We start from the raw sequence: 15,119 nt of genomic DNA on the forward strand, positions 1-15,119 counted from the left end.
TAGGGGGGGGTTTATATGGAGTCCCTAGCTGGATGCTTGGATAAATTGCTGCCGGCTCAGATGGAAGGCGGAAGAAGGAATGCTAGAGCTTTTATCTTATTGATAGAATGTGTGCAAATATGGATATAGAGACAGCTTTGATAGGACTTGGATGTGACATTGTTGGACGAGTTACTCTTAGTGACCGCTACAGTCGTAATCAACCTTGAAAAGCTGATTACAGACACTGTGGTAGCTGGTGCCCAGGTTAGTAAGTACAGATAGCAGGTTGCTGAGTTGGTTGCTAACAGCTTATTTAGGCGTTGAATAGTTGACTTGGGGAAAAACAGACCACACTATACAGCTTGATGTTCCCACGCGTATATTCCATGTCAAACTGGATAAAAGTTGATGTTGCCAAGACCCATGCTGATTAACACTTGAAGGCCTGCTGCTGATGCGCTGAAGCCCTGCCTCAGCTTAGCTTCCATTGCCTGTCCATTGCCTGTCCAGTCCAGCTGCAGCCTCGCACCGCCCCCAAAAGGTCACCCGTTTGCTCAAAGTACCATGCCGGCGCAATCGTCTTACTCGATACAGCTCTTCCTTCTTCTTCTTACATGAACGTCCGTCGCTAGAAGACATCCTTAGAAGTATATAATCTAATGTGCTGCTGCAGTCATCACGACTCATAGAATTGCTCGTTCCTCATCGCTTCTCTGTTTATTTTCTCTTTTTGTCTCTTGCTTATTGCCTTCTTTGCTGTTTGTTTGCTTTTGCTTCTTGCTTCGCTCTCGCCACCTGCAAAAGCCCCAATTGCGGCGCTCTGCCGTACCGTCCCATTACGTTTGCACGCGTTGTTCGCGCCTTGTGGAGCGCATCCTCAAATTATCTTGTCTTGTTTGGCACGCCTCCAGCCCGCTGCGCGGTACTGCGTACATTCCACAGACTGGCTGTCCTGACCACGCCAGAGGTACACTGTACATTGGAGCGTTTGCCCATCCGCACGGCGCATCGCACTCTAACCTTGGATTATACGTACCTCGACTTATCATCATGGCGCCCCAGCCTTGTGAGTTCTAAGCCCTTTTTTTTTCTTGCTTGGCTCTACTTCCTCCCTTCAACAACGTACAATCTCTTCCTTCTCGGCCGCATCACACGCCCTATCGGCTGCTGCGCCGCGTTTTCTGCGAAACTTCCGAGAGCATCGTCAATCGCCTTCTTCTCGGCCCCATCCCGCGCCTCGCTGCATCTTCGCATCCTCGCATCTTCGGCGTCGCCATTGTCCATCAGCACTCTTCGCTCTTCACGTCACGACCCGCGCCGAAAAAAAAAAATCACAGCCACGATGCCCGCCAAAAGAAAATTGGTCGCCGAGGCTAACATTGAGCCAGCCAGCGTGCCCTCTCCGCTGCCGCCATCCGTTGAGGAAGCCTACCGACGCAAGTGTCTCCAGCTGAAGAATCGCACAAACGAGGTCGAGGATGCCAACGATGCGGCCAGACTACGACTCGCTCGCATAAAGCGCCAGGTCGAGAAGCTGAGGATAGAACGGGCGTTTCTGCTGGAACAATTGGCCAAGCGCACCAGCACCAACGTCGAAGATTCCGAGGGCAGCCCCAGCCCGCCTCCCACGGTATGTTTCCTCAAGCAAAATTCACTTTGTATCCTTCTCATATGACTTTTCTGGTTACAACTTTTGTCTCTTCCTATCCTTTTCCATCTCCTCCAATAGCACTGCGCTTCCGAGACTCCTCCCCTTTTTAAACTTGGCTTTCGCCCCCCGCCAAACACCTTTTTTCAGTGTTGATATTTGAGTGCAACTAAATAGGCAACCACATTCGATATCCCAGTTGAGGCGAATGCTAACCCCCGAAAGCCCAAGGATAAGCCGCTGCGCATTAAGAAAGGCCACCGAAAATCCAACGCACCAGCAGATGCCGACGCGAAGCAGGGAGCTACAAAAGAGCCCGCGTCCCCGACTTCCGAGTCCAATAGCCAGGCCAAGGGTTCTCGTGCCAATGGCGTGTCCAAGGCCTCTGTGGAATACAAAGATCCTTTTGAGCTCTACTGCGAAGAAGCTCGGCCCGCACTCGAGGCCAAGAACAAGGATGACGCCGATGTGAATATCGAAGAGGAGCTTACTCGTGCCTGGGAGGAATTGCCAGAGGCCGAAAAGGAGGAATATCAAACCAAATTCGACGAACTGAAGAAGTCTCGGGAGGAGGAGGAGGAGGACAAGGCCGCTGCTGAAGCGGAAGCGGAAGCGGAAGCCGAAGCCGAAGCAGAGGCGGAGGCTGAAGCAGAGGCAGAAGCTGAAGCAGAGGCAGAGGCAGAGGCCGACGCCGACGCAGATGTTGACGCAGATGTCGACGCAGATGTCGAAGCCGAGGCTGATGCTGATGTTGATAACGATACTCCCAAGAAGAACATCAAGGCCGAACCAGAGACTGAGAAATCTCGGGCTCACGACGAAGATGTAGAGATGAGCAACTACGATACTGAGGACCAGGAGACTCAGGACAAAGATGGCGACGAGTAAACGAATAGATACGAGGCAATTACGCGGGCTTACAGGATGAGGGGGCCGGAGACATGCGTTGAGGGGCGTTTTTGGTACAAGATAAAGAGGTTGTCTTTTTTTGCCTTTTTCTGTTTTTCTTTCTTCCTTTTTTTTCGCTCTTCCTTTTTTCGCTTTCGTTAAATGGCACTGTAATTAATGGGGTGTGTCTGTAATTTGGAACTTTGGATGCATGTATATTAAATGGCCTATTAAAAACACCAATTCATTTTGAACCATGACAACAACATTTACTCGTCAAGACTAACGGAATGAGCTACATCCAGATGGACAATATTAGTCCCAAGTAATTGTCTTATTTGCATTATATAACGATACTCAAGTTCGCTTTCCCCAGAAGACCAACGCCGCACCATCTGTGTCTGACCCAACCGCTGTACTCCGTGCAGTCATAAAGGCAAATATCCATCCCAAGCATTACATTAAAGTTCCCCGCAGAGCTCCATATACATTGCTACCCAAGGACTAAAGACAACAAAAGGCAATAAACATCCCAATCACGCTTCCCCAGCATATAGATCCACGACAATGTTTATCGCAGCTACCAAGATCTCCATGGCAATCAAGATGATTACTAGAGACAAAACCAGTCAGCGTTACTGTACTCCATAACAAAAAAAAAAAAAAAGAAGGGGGCTGTAGTCAGTCCCTGACATACCTATCCATTCGAGCATTTCGCCGTGGCCGTGGGTCAATTGGTCTTTAAGAACAGCCAGCAAGTCGGCAATTACATCCAGCCGCTCCGTCACCAGACCAACTCGTTGATCCATCTCAAGATAGCTCCGGACTGCTTGATAGACCGGTTCTAGCTGGGGCTCTACCCAGAACAGCTCAGGGGTATCCAGCACGGATCCGTTGAGATGAATGTTGATTCTCAAGATGAAGAGTTCTCCGATCTGCATGTTGATTTGTTTCCGGTTCAGAGCTATTTTACCAGTCAGGGCAATCTGAGTAGGAATATCTTTGCAGGTATCAATGGTGGAAGCGATGAGTTCTTCGAAGAGTGATGTCTGTTGTGAAATCAATTAGCATACCGGTTTCTCCGCATTTTCGTTATACCATTGTCTTTGACAGACTCGTCTTACCTTGACGCTCTGTGCCAACGCGTGAGAGATGGCGAGCTTGGTCATGTAGTTGTTCTTGTCTCTCAGCGTGATAAAATCATTGTAGATTCGCGCTTGGTATTCCCTCGTGTAGTAGAAATTGAAATGCTCCGTCTCAACATCATCAGGGGCCAGCTTCTCGAGTTCAAACTTGGAAATGTCCTTCAAAAGCTTAGCCTCTTGCACCTCCGTCATGCCCCATATTACCACGACACCGTAGTCAAACAGGAAGATTTCTGGCGTATGGACCTGAATGTCAAAGTCAGGCACCGTATCCTTTATGGGCAAGTCTTCTGGCATGGTAGGACCAAGCAGCTCTTCGCTGGGAAGCTCGCCCGCTCCCCCCCGGCGATCGTCAACCATCAAGGCTTCTCCGTAGCCGGAATCCTCCTGATCGTGATGCCTAGGCCTATAATCCTCCTGCCCAGTCTCGCCGTCTACCAGCTCGCCTCCGGTGGAGTGTCGTCTTTCCAGAGTTGGCGAGGCAAGGTCATTGCTGTGTCGACCTTTTCCGTACATGTACGGCGTGTATATACACTCGTCAATAAGCTTCGGGTTTGCGCCGCGAGTCTTTCCTCGCCCTTTGAGGAATCTCATGAGTTGGTCCATCTCATAGCGATTGGCTGTGCAGTACGCCGTGACACGTGGCAGTCGGTCTCGATCGGCCTTGCCAAGCCGCGCTGCATCTCTTCGCGCCGTTGGATCCTTGATTCGCGTATACTGAGAATAGACATCTCTTCCACTTTCCTCATCTTCGCCCTCATCGCCAAAGTCGGGATTCGGTAGCAGTTTGAGCTTTTCGGTCTTCTTCGTGCTTCTCTGCGGACCAATCTTGGGCAGCCCCTGTACCGAAGCAATCGCAGGGACGGGTCCGTGGCTATTTCGCCGGCGTAGTTTGCTATTCAACGCTGCCAGCATTGGCGGGCCGGCGACGATGCTGCTGCCGCCCTGCAGATTTACATTGTGTGAAGCAAAGCTCCTTGGGAGGCGATGAGGTTCTGGCTCGATGGTTCGGCTGACGGGGTTGGCGCTGAAGGTGACTGTTCGCACGGGCTTTGGTCGGGGAGTTTCGGAGCCGGGGAGCAGAGGCGTAGTCTCGCCAGCGTCTGTGTTGGTGTCACCAGGAGACTCCATTTCGAAAGCAAGAAGAAGATAGCGAGAGACTTGGGTCAAAAGTAAGGGCCGCAGCGGCTTAACGAAGTCGGTCCAGAGTATCGCGTTTCGTAAGTGAAAAGAGAATGGGATATGTTGATCTGCTCATAAGTGTGAATAACGCTCGTGTGCTAAGGCTGATGACGGCATTGAGAGCGATTGGCCAAACAAGCACACAGTAGATGCTATGATGAGGTTTGCGTGGGCAGAAAGATTTGAGGGCTGCCAGCCAACCTACCTGCTCGATGACGGAGTCTGCCCAATTTTCCTGCCCAGATTCGTTCGGTAGCGGTCTGGGTCCACTGTCCACTATGGAGCGCTAATTTTGTCTGCCGCATCCTCTAGAATTGGGGCACTTAGGGGGGGATGTTCGGCCCCACTAGAGCTTCGTGGTGCAGACGGCACTTTAGCCGGATCAGTAGCTGCAGCGTGGAAACACCATCGTCTGTTTCGTGCATGGATAATCTCGACTTGCTCGCCAACTCGCTTTTTTCAATAGGTATGAAGTGGTATATCTTAACCAAGTACAAATCAAGAACTGCTCTGCAAACACTTCTTATCTAAACTGACACCTTTTAATTCACTCAACGTGATTATACTTTACTGCTAGTACGTGTTATGGTGCAAGATTTGAGTTCCGGCATGGATTGATAGTGGCTAGAGGTACCTATGTTGTTGGAGTCTTGTTCACACAGCCGTAGTTTTTTTATTTAAACATACAAGCCGTGATTTCAGTTTCGTATGTAATGTAGCTTCTCTGAGTTACATTGATAGTTTGTATATAGCAAGTAGTAATACGTTTATGAGACAATACGTGAGTCTATAAACTATGTAGGTACCTACCTAGGAAGTCTCAAGATCACAATGTCACTGTCACCAGGCTGCTCCTCATGAATACCACCTTCGGACTCACCACGGCTATATATCGACTTACTAGGTGTTTATGAGCATCTTCATGAAGAGACTTCAACCGCTCGAAAGTCTAGGTCGGCAAAATTGATTCAGCCAAGTATAGGCACATGACCATATAGTGCAGTAAGCTGCTCAGACTCATTTGTGTTGAATTCGCGTCTCAATCTTCAGGCCCCCCCTCATGAGCCCGATCGATGATGCGCTGCCCAAGGCAACACGGGGTATAGAATCCCCCATCTAAGTCGAGGTCGTCCTCCAAAAGTATACGTGCGCCTTCGCTGCAAAGCATTGCCGTTACTGCATAACTAATAGTCAGGATCCGAAGTTTGGCATCATCAAGTCTCCGGGATTCTTTGATAATTTTCACTTACACTTGTACATGCTGCCATGATACCAAGCTCGAACAAAGGCTTGCTTGTTGGCAGGCAACTCCGTATCGGGATTTGCTATGCCGCGCCACTCAACCTCTTCTTTGTCCATGTCTTCTTTGGAAGGGCCCGTGCCTGGTTCTGGAGCAAACTTTCTGGCCACGGCTCTGATAGGCGCCATCGCTAGGAATAGAACTGCAACCGTGAGCAGCCAATGAGTCAAAATGCCTTCTAGCCAGTTGCGAGGCTTGCTGTATTCTTCCCAATGAAAGTTTGGCCCGTAAAATTGGTCTTTCCGGCTGGGAACTTCCGATAAAAGCCCCCACGAGCGTTCTATTACTCCCTGGTCGGTAGTGCCAGTCAAGCCCGTGGTCAGAGTTCCAAGGTTAGGGACAGTGTGGATACCAAAAATCTTTTGCCAGATGGAAGTCTGACGCCTTTTTGGCTCAGCCGGGTGAGGCACAGGGGAATGAGCAAAAGGCTTTCCAGATTCCATCAATTCATTCAAAGTAAGGTTGTCGAATACACTGAGAACAGTAGAGATGGTGCCCCCAGATGGTGCCGCTCTGAATAAGGAAGATTTCAGTGTTTTGCGCTACCATCAGGTAAATGTAGTTTAACTTACCGAAAAACGTGAAGCGAGAGGACGACGTCTTTGGTTTGGGCATTCAGTTCTTTGCGGAGTTTATTGGCCAAGGACCAGGTACAGAGGTCTGGAGGGGCGGACTCCAGGCCCATCTGAGGGATTAGGATAGCGCCACTCTCTTTGGCGGCATGTTCATATTTCTTAATCATCTTATAGACCCATGGTGCTTCACCAGTTGCGTCAAGATAGTGCGTGCCGGCCTCCACGCATGCCTTCACCGCTTGCTCTCCATATTGGCTGTAAGGGCCGACAGTTGTGATCACGACAAACGTCTTCTTCGCCAACGCGCTCATCTCTTCATTGTTATCCACATTGACGATTTCAATTTCTATTATTTGTCTGTGTTAGTGCTTCTGTCTCATGGTGACATGTCATGATGGTAGGATTCCAGTGGCCATAACTGACCTGGTGGGCTTCTATCTGAATCCACCGTTTTGCAATTGTCGACGATTGCCTGAAGCTTCAACCCGGAGCGACCCGCAACAGCCCATTTTGTGTTGATCGGGAAGTTGGCCGTAATGTACTCCGCTACTACACGGCCGGTATACCCTAAGTTGTATGTGAGCCATCGCTACCCTTCAAATATCATCGCAATTCTAGGCTCATATACCAGTAGCTCCAAAGACGACCAGGTCGTAGAGACGATTATGCTCTTTGAATGACATGGTGAGGGAGGGGTTAAAATGCTGCAGAAGGGAAGAAAAAAAATTAGAATCGCAAATGATGGAAAGCGACCCGGAATATCGTCACTTGGCTTGCTTGATGTTGTCACTCTGCACAACGTACAAATCGGGAAGGAGAAAAATCAAGTAGATTCTTCAATGCAGATAAAAAAGGTGCTTGTTCAATTTCATATCCTCTTCTAATGTCTCTCTTTCTCGGAGAAGCTACTCTAAAACAGGGAGGCTCGACACATGCATATCAATGATGCCTCCATTTCTGTTGAGCTGGCGCAACCGCTTGCGGATGGCCCGTGAGGCTTGACCGATGGAGTCTTGGCCCGTGGCTAGAGAATTAGCTGACCCGCATTTATCACCCAATCCAAGCACGCAAAAAGGCCACGGACGGACACACGCGAAAAAGCAACAGCGTAATAGTCACGTGATGCTCCAGTCGTTATCGATTGTGCGCTTTGAGAGGAAAAAAAGAACAGTGGGACTTCGCTTGGCCATCCCTCACGTGCGTGCCCTAAGGAAAATCACAACTCCAGGTTTCTAGCACATTTTCGTGAGCGAAGCTTGCAACCGAAGTCAAGCACTCAAACTTCGCCATCCTCACAGAAATCCGTCAAGATGACCAAGCGCACCAAGAAGGTCGGCGTGACGTACGTATACTCTTTTCAATGTTTCAGACTGATCAAATGAATCTTTGCTAACGTGCTTGTCTGCAGCGGTAAATATGGTACTCGGTGAGTCTTTGAAAGATACCCATCAGCCTTGTCCCCAACCCGATATATCGATCTCGAGCCTCGACGAAACCAGTCACCAATTATCCTGCACGACTACCATCTATGGTCCTTTGGGAAGAGATATTGGATGTAGAGATTCTATCCATGGCAACCTCCAACGACATTCGCGAAATGCTCGACGACAACTTTTCCCGACCACATGCAAACCTAAGACGAACTGGAAACTAATGCAACTGGCTATAGTTACGGTGCCTCCCTGCGAAAGCAGGTGAAGAAGATGGAAATCACCCAGCACGCCAAGTACACCTGCACTTTCTGCGGTAAGGTTACCGTCCGAAGAAAGTCCACCGGTATCTGGAACTGCCGCTCCTGCAAGCGAACCATTGCTGGCGGTGCTTACACTGTTGCGTACGTCTATACACCGCAGAGATCAACGAGATCTTACGAAGAATTCCAATTACCTTTCGAAAGTATATACTAACCTTCCCATAGCACCCCCGCTGCCGCCGCTATGCGATCAACTCTGCGACGATTGAGGGAGATTGCTGAGGTTTAAGGCGTTTTCTTTGGTACAATGGTGAAGGATTCGGCTTTGCTTTTCGGTCTGGTGTATGGGGGACATTGTTTGCGTGCATACACTACGAGCTGACGAAAAATAAACGTCGACGCTCGATCTTTGGTCATAAACACCGGTCGATAGGCAATGAACAAAAAAAAGAAAATTGCATTATCTCGGACAACCGAATAACGAATGATTAATGACGCCACGCAGAGCCCCGAGCGACTTGTGAAAGAATGATGTGCCCGATGGGTGACTGCTTAGCTAGGAACGAGTCAGGGTAGTTTTTCATTCTTTGATGAAAATTTTCCTGCGCATTGAGAAGCGGAATACTTACCAATCACTGCTCACCCGACTAGAAGAATCTACAAACCAAAGAGCGCACTCTGAGGAACATTGTAGACACGCCAGTACGCGACATGCTCATACACGGTTTCTCATCACGTCACATACAACGACACAGCGGCAGCATCCGCCGACACTAGCAAAGCCGAAGCCTCTGTAGGCACGTCCATACCGATGTCGTCTCATCTTGATCCACCGGCGTAGGTCACAAGGGTTCTCACCACGGTACTTGTTCTGTGGTGAGAATCACTACCAGCATCAGAAGGGCATCTTCTCGGTAGCCTTCAATTGAAGAGGTGGGTCCGAAAGCTCGCAGCGTAGCAGTGCTCGTAACCGAAGTCCCACTGACATGTCACCCGATCGCAGCTGGATTCGCATTGAAACCTGAGATGGTGCTAAACGAGCTGCGAGAGACGTCTCGGGCCAATTTTGAAAAAAAATGTTAAAAATGAGCATGCATTTGAGAAATCCTCATGGCTTGGTTGACTTGCAGTCTGTCAGCTAAAAGGCAAAACTCGTCAAAACGGCGTAAAGTGGGCAAGTGGGGTCTTTGATATAGCATCCAAGGCTGGCATTCTGTGTGATCAAATGCGCTGCACTCGGCTCATGGGATCAATGACGGGTAGATGGCGACATGTGTGGGTATCGCGGGAAGATGGCCTTGCATAGATCATGGTTATACTGGATATTCACGATTCGGGTGAAAAACTACATTCGGTTGGTGAAGATCCATGTGATTTGCGCTACAGTATTTTAGTAGCAGGCAGGGCCAGGCGATCTCTTCAAGCTACCGTACAAAGATACCGATGCTGTATGTATGCCGTGAACAGCTAGGGCCAAAGTAAATCCATCTCTCAATCTACATCCCGGCAAACTCTCAGCATGCACCAGCTCTTTCATTCCTCTGCCCTTGGCAACTGAATCTGACTCCTCAAGAAATAGGCGCGGTCACAGGCACCACCACTGTGGGGCAGCTCCCCAGGTACCTAAGACCCAACAACCTCAATAATCACACGGCTATCGGAAGTCGATGGTTTTCTTCTGCTTTCGCTCCACGCTGGCTGTCTTTCTTCAGCAGACCCAATGTAAACACCGTATCCCGTCCACTCGTGCATCTCTACCTATTTCGTATCCAAGGAGCTACCGTTGCAGCAATGCCCTCCCTACCTCACCGGCCAACTACTAGTACCACCTGGGCAATTCTCCCATCAAGAGATGCATCCTAGGTAGAGACACCATGCCTCTTTTTTAACGACGTCCGGAGAAGCAGGACCTAGTGCCGAGTTACAGAGTAGAGTCAAGATGGCAGGCGTATCCATACAGTTGTTTGCTCAACACTAACATTGATGACAATACCACTCATCGAATACATGTAGTCTACATGCTGGTCAGCGTGCGGCCATGGCTTCGTCGACCAATTGCAGATTCATGTTTCATCACCCAACGCCTCGGCACGTGAGGCCAGCGAACGCATATCCCGCGCGCAGTGCATTTCCATTTCCCGCTGGAGCCAAGGGGGGGCCCTTGTAATGACGGGACTTTTAGTGCTTCGGTAGCATCACTTGGACCTACAGGCATTAGTATCTCGGTCATCGTTTCGTGTTCAGTCATCTTGTTGCTTTGCATGCAGCTTGTGTGCATGACTGTCGAGGCTCTATATGACTACAAGCAGTAGACCACCAGGGCGCTGCCGCAGCTGCAAAGGAGCGAAGGAATGTGCAGGCGGTAACGCCTTGTTAGCAGTAATACGGAGCTCTGTAGATTTGTACCTTTGCATCCACCGGAGCCGGGACTGCTCTGAATGTGCTCATATGCAGGTGTAGAGGTACCGTGTTACCTCTCCGCAAATATACCTGCATTTTCCTTTTTCTCTACAGCATGCAGAAAGTCTCTCACTGGCGATGGCGATGACGGGCTCTTCCGCTCTCATTCACCTTTCCAATACAGCGGCTTTCTCTACTTGCCTCAGGCAGCCTCCAGCCATTCAGGTGTTTCTCCATGTTGGTCGTATTATTGTTATTATTTAGCTCCCCGACCGCTTGACAGATTAATATACGAGGTCTGACGTCCTCCGAGTCACGGGCAATGGGGTACCTTGGAGGCGGTACCTTGTTGTCCACGCACCTCCAGCTCCGGTATAAAGAGCACCGTAGCTTAGTACATGTAACTTATCCCAGAACATTCGACAAGAGACAATTGGGCCATTGGAGCAGCACAAAAGATAAAAAGTGCCTGCACTCTTTGGCATTCCACCTCCCTGCCTACGACAAGCAGCTATACTCGCTCAGTTCCCAACTTAACCGCTGCAGAGGTACCTGCTAACCCACCCACCCACCTCCTCTGAGCAAACTCTGACGGGCTCACCCCAGACAGGCCAGACATCCACGAATTCCCCTCATTCTCGCCCTGACTTCTGCCATCTGCCGCCACCACCCAAAGGCACTCGCACAGGTGATTAACAGGCGTGGCGCCTCCAGCACTGCGACTCGCTGATTGGCCCCGCCCAGACCCCTAACAGGCCTGCGCTAGCTCGCCAGCAGCCCGCCTTTTCTGGGCTGTCTCCAGCTGAACTCTCCCTCTTTCAATCCTCTGCCTCTTGCTCTGGTTCCGTTGCACGAAGAAAAAAAAAGTAAGCCCCAGAGGTACCTTTCCCACCGTGCGCGGTACCGCTGCCCTTATTGCACCTCAACCACTAATACATCATATTAGCCTTCATACCAAACCCAGTTTCTTCGCTCTCTTTCTGGCAGCACACGCCACAGCGCCTTTCGCACGTTTGTTTCAACAAAAACAGCTTCTTTTTTTTAAAAACTACTCGTCTTGTTCTCTTTTGCCCCATCAGGCACTTATATACCTCGGTTGTCTTTTACATGTGTCCATCAGTTACTGGCGTCTGTCATCACAATCGGCATCATGTCTGAGCCTGACCAGTGCATCATATGTTTGGATCCGCTGCCGCACCCCTCGTCCTCGACGCAGAGCAACGCGGCCGTCGACACCGCCGCTGCGTCCACGTCCGAGGCCGCTGAGAGCGATTCCAGCCATCTCAACATCGTGGCCGCCCTCGATGGCTGCGACCACATCATCCACGATGCATGCATCCGCTCCTGGGCTCAAAAGACCAATACTTGCCCCATCTGCCGCAAGCCCTTCCACTCGGTTCGAGTCTACAACGGTCTGGATGGTAAGTTCAGCTACTGCCTGCTACAGCTACAGCTACCGCCCCTCTGTGTACAAGTACCTCCGCAGCCACACTGTAATACATGGTTATGCCAAATGCTAACTCACATGGGGCGAATCCTACAGGCATCGCCGTTTCCACCTACGACGTCGAGGATAAAAAGCAGGTTGCCGAATTCGATGTACAGCAGTGGCTCGGGGAGAACCCCGAAGAAGAGGAGGAGGAATCCAACCCATGCCCCATCTGCGACTCGGCAGAGCGAGAAGACATCCTCTTGCTTTGCGATAGCTGTGATGCAGCCTACCACACGCACTGCATCGGTCTCGATTACATCCCCGAGGGTGCCTGGTATTGCATGGAATGTGCTCATCTGTTCCAGACGACAGAGGAACAGCCAGAGTCGGGAGCTGCGTCGGAGAACGGCGAGAGGCCTCAGATCACTATCCCTCCAGCTCCTCGATCTAACCGAGGCTTCCATGTCCGCACCCGCGCTCGTCTCAGGAGGGCACGCCGCCAAGCACGCAACCTTGAATGGCAGGGTGCTTGGGGACAGTTCTCTGGCCGCTTCTTTGAGATAAGCGAGCTGGACCTCGATAACCATGACGACGAGGATGAAGATCTTGGACGTTATCGCAGGTTCCAACAGCTTGATCGGCGGGAGCTGCAGCGGTGGCAGCAACGGATGGACATTGCACAGCGTCTAGGTGCACGAGAGTCCTTTGCGAGCAGTATACCGCCTCGGATTAGCGAGCGCCTTCAACCCCCGCCACCGCCTGTTGAGACGAGGGAAGAGAGGCAGGCCTGGGGTGCGTTGGATCGTGCTCGAGAGGCCGAAGGTACCAACAGCCCAAACACTCGTAAACGAAAGGCTCGGTCTGTGACGGCCTCGCCCATTGAACCACCTACCCAAGAACCTGAGAGAAAACTCAAGCGCCCGCGAACTAGACGTCTTCCCACGCACGGCGAAAGCTCAACTGCGGCTGTGCCACCGGCCAGCTCATCCACAGGAAGGCTCGCCAATGGCTCTTCTCTGAGAACCAGTAATGCAGGCCAACCCGACGCCGAGCCCACTCTTGTTGTATCCTCTTTGCTCAAAGAGCTAGAGCCCAATGCTCATTCCGAGGATGAGGCGTCCGGTGTCACATCTGGCTGGCGCCCTTTCCATGAGGCATCTTCGCCAGCTCTCTCCCCATCGCCATCTGCTTACGGCAGCCCTCGCGCTCTTTCGCTAACTCCACCTCCATTACCCAATCTCAACGGACGGCCATCGTCTCCGACTCTATCCCTTAGCACGCACATCGAGCCGGTATACCCGCCTGCAAATTATTCACCAACAAATTCCCCCACAAGTTACTCGCCCACTCGCTTCAGCAGCAGCGATCATAGCGATTCTGAGTCGCGCCCACCAAAACCAGAACCTCGAACTGAAGGCCGGAGCGAGAACCGACTTGAGAGTCGACCTCTGGAACTTCGCCAACCCCGGCCGCGACGTGTGCATCAAGCATCACCCGAGTCCGGTTCGACGCGGGGAGATGAGAACTCAATGAGACATGCCATGACGACAGAAGAAAAGAAACATGTTAATGAAATTGTCCGAAACGCTCTCAGGCCGCACTGGCGGGCTCAGAAGCTGACTGAAGAACAATATGCAATAATCAACCGTGACATCTCACGAAAGCTTTACGACGAAGTGAAGGACGCGTCCTCACTTGATGACGAATCTCGACGACAAATCTGGGAGAAGAGGGTCACCCAAGAGGTGGCTCGGGCCATCTCCGAACTTCAAGCCTGATCACGGGTGCACAAGCAAAAAGAAGCATTTGGTCTGGCGTTTTAAGGCTTTTGTCGGCGGTCCAATCATGGTTTGATACCCCCAGCCTCGTTGACGGCGAAGTGCATTTTATTTTAGGGACACCGAGGTGTAATAGGAGTCGGGCATTTGTTTTAGTTCTTGTCATACTGATAGCGCTTGTCGATCCTGCTACGGCGCATTGCGAATCGTGCTTGAATATGTATCGTACTTTTCATACATGATGCGTTTTTCCTTTCATCATTGGGACGAGGATTCTAGGGTTTAGAACCAGCAATAGCTTGAATTTAAATCGATCCACACCACGGTATCTGTGGTGGAATTTTGTACACCTGACTGAATTAAATTTAGCCAACAGGTCCCGATGACTCGAGGAGTTTTACCGGTCATGTATTCGACAAGTGAACGAAATGCCGGTAGCTCTTCTGAACGCATGTTATGCTATCTCTGTACGTCCAGTCTTAGAAGACAGGTAGCATGAGACATAAAAACATCGAAGTATCCGCGGCGATGATCGCTCGTGTGTGCTTGATTCCGATATCACAAAGTTAATGCAATGGTAGACAGTAGAGAAAAACAGAAGAAAACTTCATTCATAGTCAGTACAACAACGGGGTGGGAACACGAAGAGGAAAACAAGGGAAAAGTAGGCAAAAGGAGAAGTTTTTGGCGCCCAAAAAGGGCTCTCTTTTTTTTTTTTTTTTTTAAGAATTTTGGATTTTGTGGTAATAAAAATGTCAGCAGTATCTATCTAACAGAACCCAGTGGGAAAATAAAAAAAGGTGCCGCTAGCGAAAAAGACTGCGTTGGAATTCTCTCGGCACATGATAAATGATCAAGACGCTTTGGGGGTGTTAAAACAAGACTTGACGATAAGGTAATAGTGCCTTGAGAAGAAGAGAAAAGGGAAAAGAAAAAAAAAGTGAAACGGGGATCTGTGGGAAATATTCTAGCTGGGCAGCGCAGCGGCGGAAATAATAGAGCCTGAGGCAGCAAGAACTACAACGCTAGGATTTGCTCGGATTATGTAATGTTTTCAAGCGTTCGCTTGGTGGGGTGAGGTACGTACTGGTGCTGG

At 50.3% G+C, this 15,119-nt stretch overlaps 5 protein-coding genes across 7 annotated transcripts; 3 read left to right on the forward strand and 2 right to left on the reverse strand.

The window, feature by feature from the left end:
- Positions 1-584: 584 nt before the first annotated feature.
- Positions 585-2,779, forward strand: TrAtP1_000680 (uncharacterized protein). Of its 2 annotated transcripts, XM_066110688.1 has the most exons (3): positions 585-1,048; positions 1,371-1,612; positions 1,856-2,779. In XM_066110688.1, exons 1-3 carry the CDS (start codon positions 1,033-1,035, stop codon positions 2,516-2,518), a joined length of 921 nt encoding a protein of 306 aa, XP_065966760.1. In that variant the 5' UTR covers positions 585-1,032; the 3' UTR covers positions 2,519-2,779. The 2 variants fall into 2 exon arrangements, with proteins under 2 accessions (XP_065966760.1, XP_065966761.1); XM_066110687.1 differs by lacking the exon at positions 585-1,048 and having other exon boundaries at positions 1,051-1,612.
- A 1-nt stretch (position 2,780) lies between these two features.
- TrAtP1_000681 (uncharacterized protein) lies at positions 2,781-5,073 on the reverse strand. Its single transcript, XM_014090692.2, has 3 exons — positions 3,643-5,073; positions 3,216-3,567; positions 2,781-3,131 (listed from the first exon to the last, which is right to left on the reverse strand). The coding sequence occupies exons 1-3, from the start codon at positions 4,792-4,794 to the stop codon at positions 3,055-3,057; spliced, it is 1,581 nt and encodes a 526-aa protein (XP_013946167.1). The 5' UTR covers positions 4,795-5,073; the 3' UTR covers positions 2,781-3,054.
- Positions 5,074-5,308: 235 nt separating this feature from the next.
- Positions 5,309-7,654, reverse strand: TrAtP1_000682 (uncharacterized protein). Its single transcript, XM_014090693.2, has 6 exons — positions 7,525-7,654; positions 7,349-7,424; positions 7,144-7,287; positions 6,718-7,066; positions 6,096-6,658; positions 5,309-6,021 (listed from the first exon to the last, which is right to left on the reverse strand). The coding sequence occupies exons 2-6, from the start codon at positions 7,401-7,403 to the stop codon at positions 5,885-5,887; spliced, it is 1,248 nt and encodes a 415-aa protein (XP_013946168.2). The 5' UTR covers positions 7,404-7,424; positions 7,525-7,654; the 3' UTR covers positions 5,309-5,884.
- Positions 7,655-7,912: 258 nt separating this feature from the next.
- On the forward strand, positions 7,913-9,913 carry TrAtP1_000683 (60S ribosomal protein eL43). Its single transcript, XM_014090694.2, has 4 exons — positions 7,913-8,062; positions 8,129-8,146; positions 8,390-8,554; positions 8,639-9,913. Exons 1-4 carry the CDS (start codon positions 8,031-8,033, stop codon positions 8,700-8,702), a joined length of 279 nt encoding a protein of 92 aa, XP_013946169.1. The 5' UTR covers positions 7,913-8,030; the 3' UTR covers positions 8,703-9,913.
- A 1,129-nt stretch (positions 9,914-11,042) lies between these two features.
- Positions 11,043-14,934, forward strand: TrAtP1_000684 (uncharacterized protein). 2 transcript variants are annotated; one of them, XM_014090695.2, is made up of 4 exons: positions 11,043-11,361; positions 11,420-11,679; positions 11,760-12,234; positions 12,357-14,934. In XM_014090695.2, exons 3-4 carry the CDS (start codon positions 11,964-11,966, stop codon positions 14,021-14,023), a joined length of 1,938 nt encoding a protein of 645 aa, XP_013946170.1. In that variant the 5' UTR covers positions 11,043-11,361; positions 11,420-11,679; positions 11,760-11,963; the 3' UTR covers positions 14,024-14,934. The 2 variants fall into 2 exon arrangements, with proteins under 2 accessions (XP_013946170.1, XP_065966762.1); XM_066110689.1 differs by having other exon boundaries at positions 11,760-14,934.
- Positions 14,935-15,119: the final 185 nt, after the last annotated feature.

The sequence above is a fragment of the Trichoderma atroviride genome, chromosome 1 (assembly GCF_020647795.1).
Source record: "Trichoderma atroviride chromosome 1, complete sequence".
Classification (NCBI taxonomy): Eukaryota; Fungi; Ascomycota; class Sordariomycetes; order Hypocreales; family Hypocreaceae; genus Trichoderma; species Trichoderma atroviride.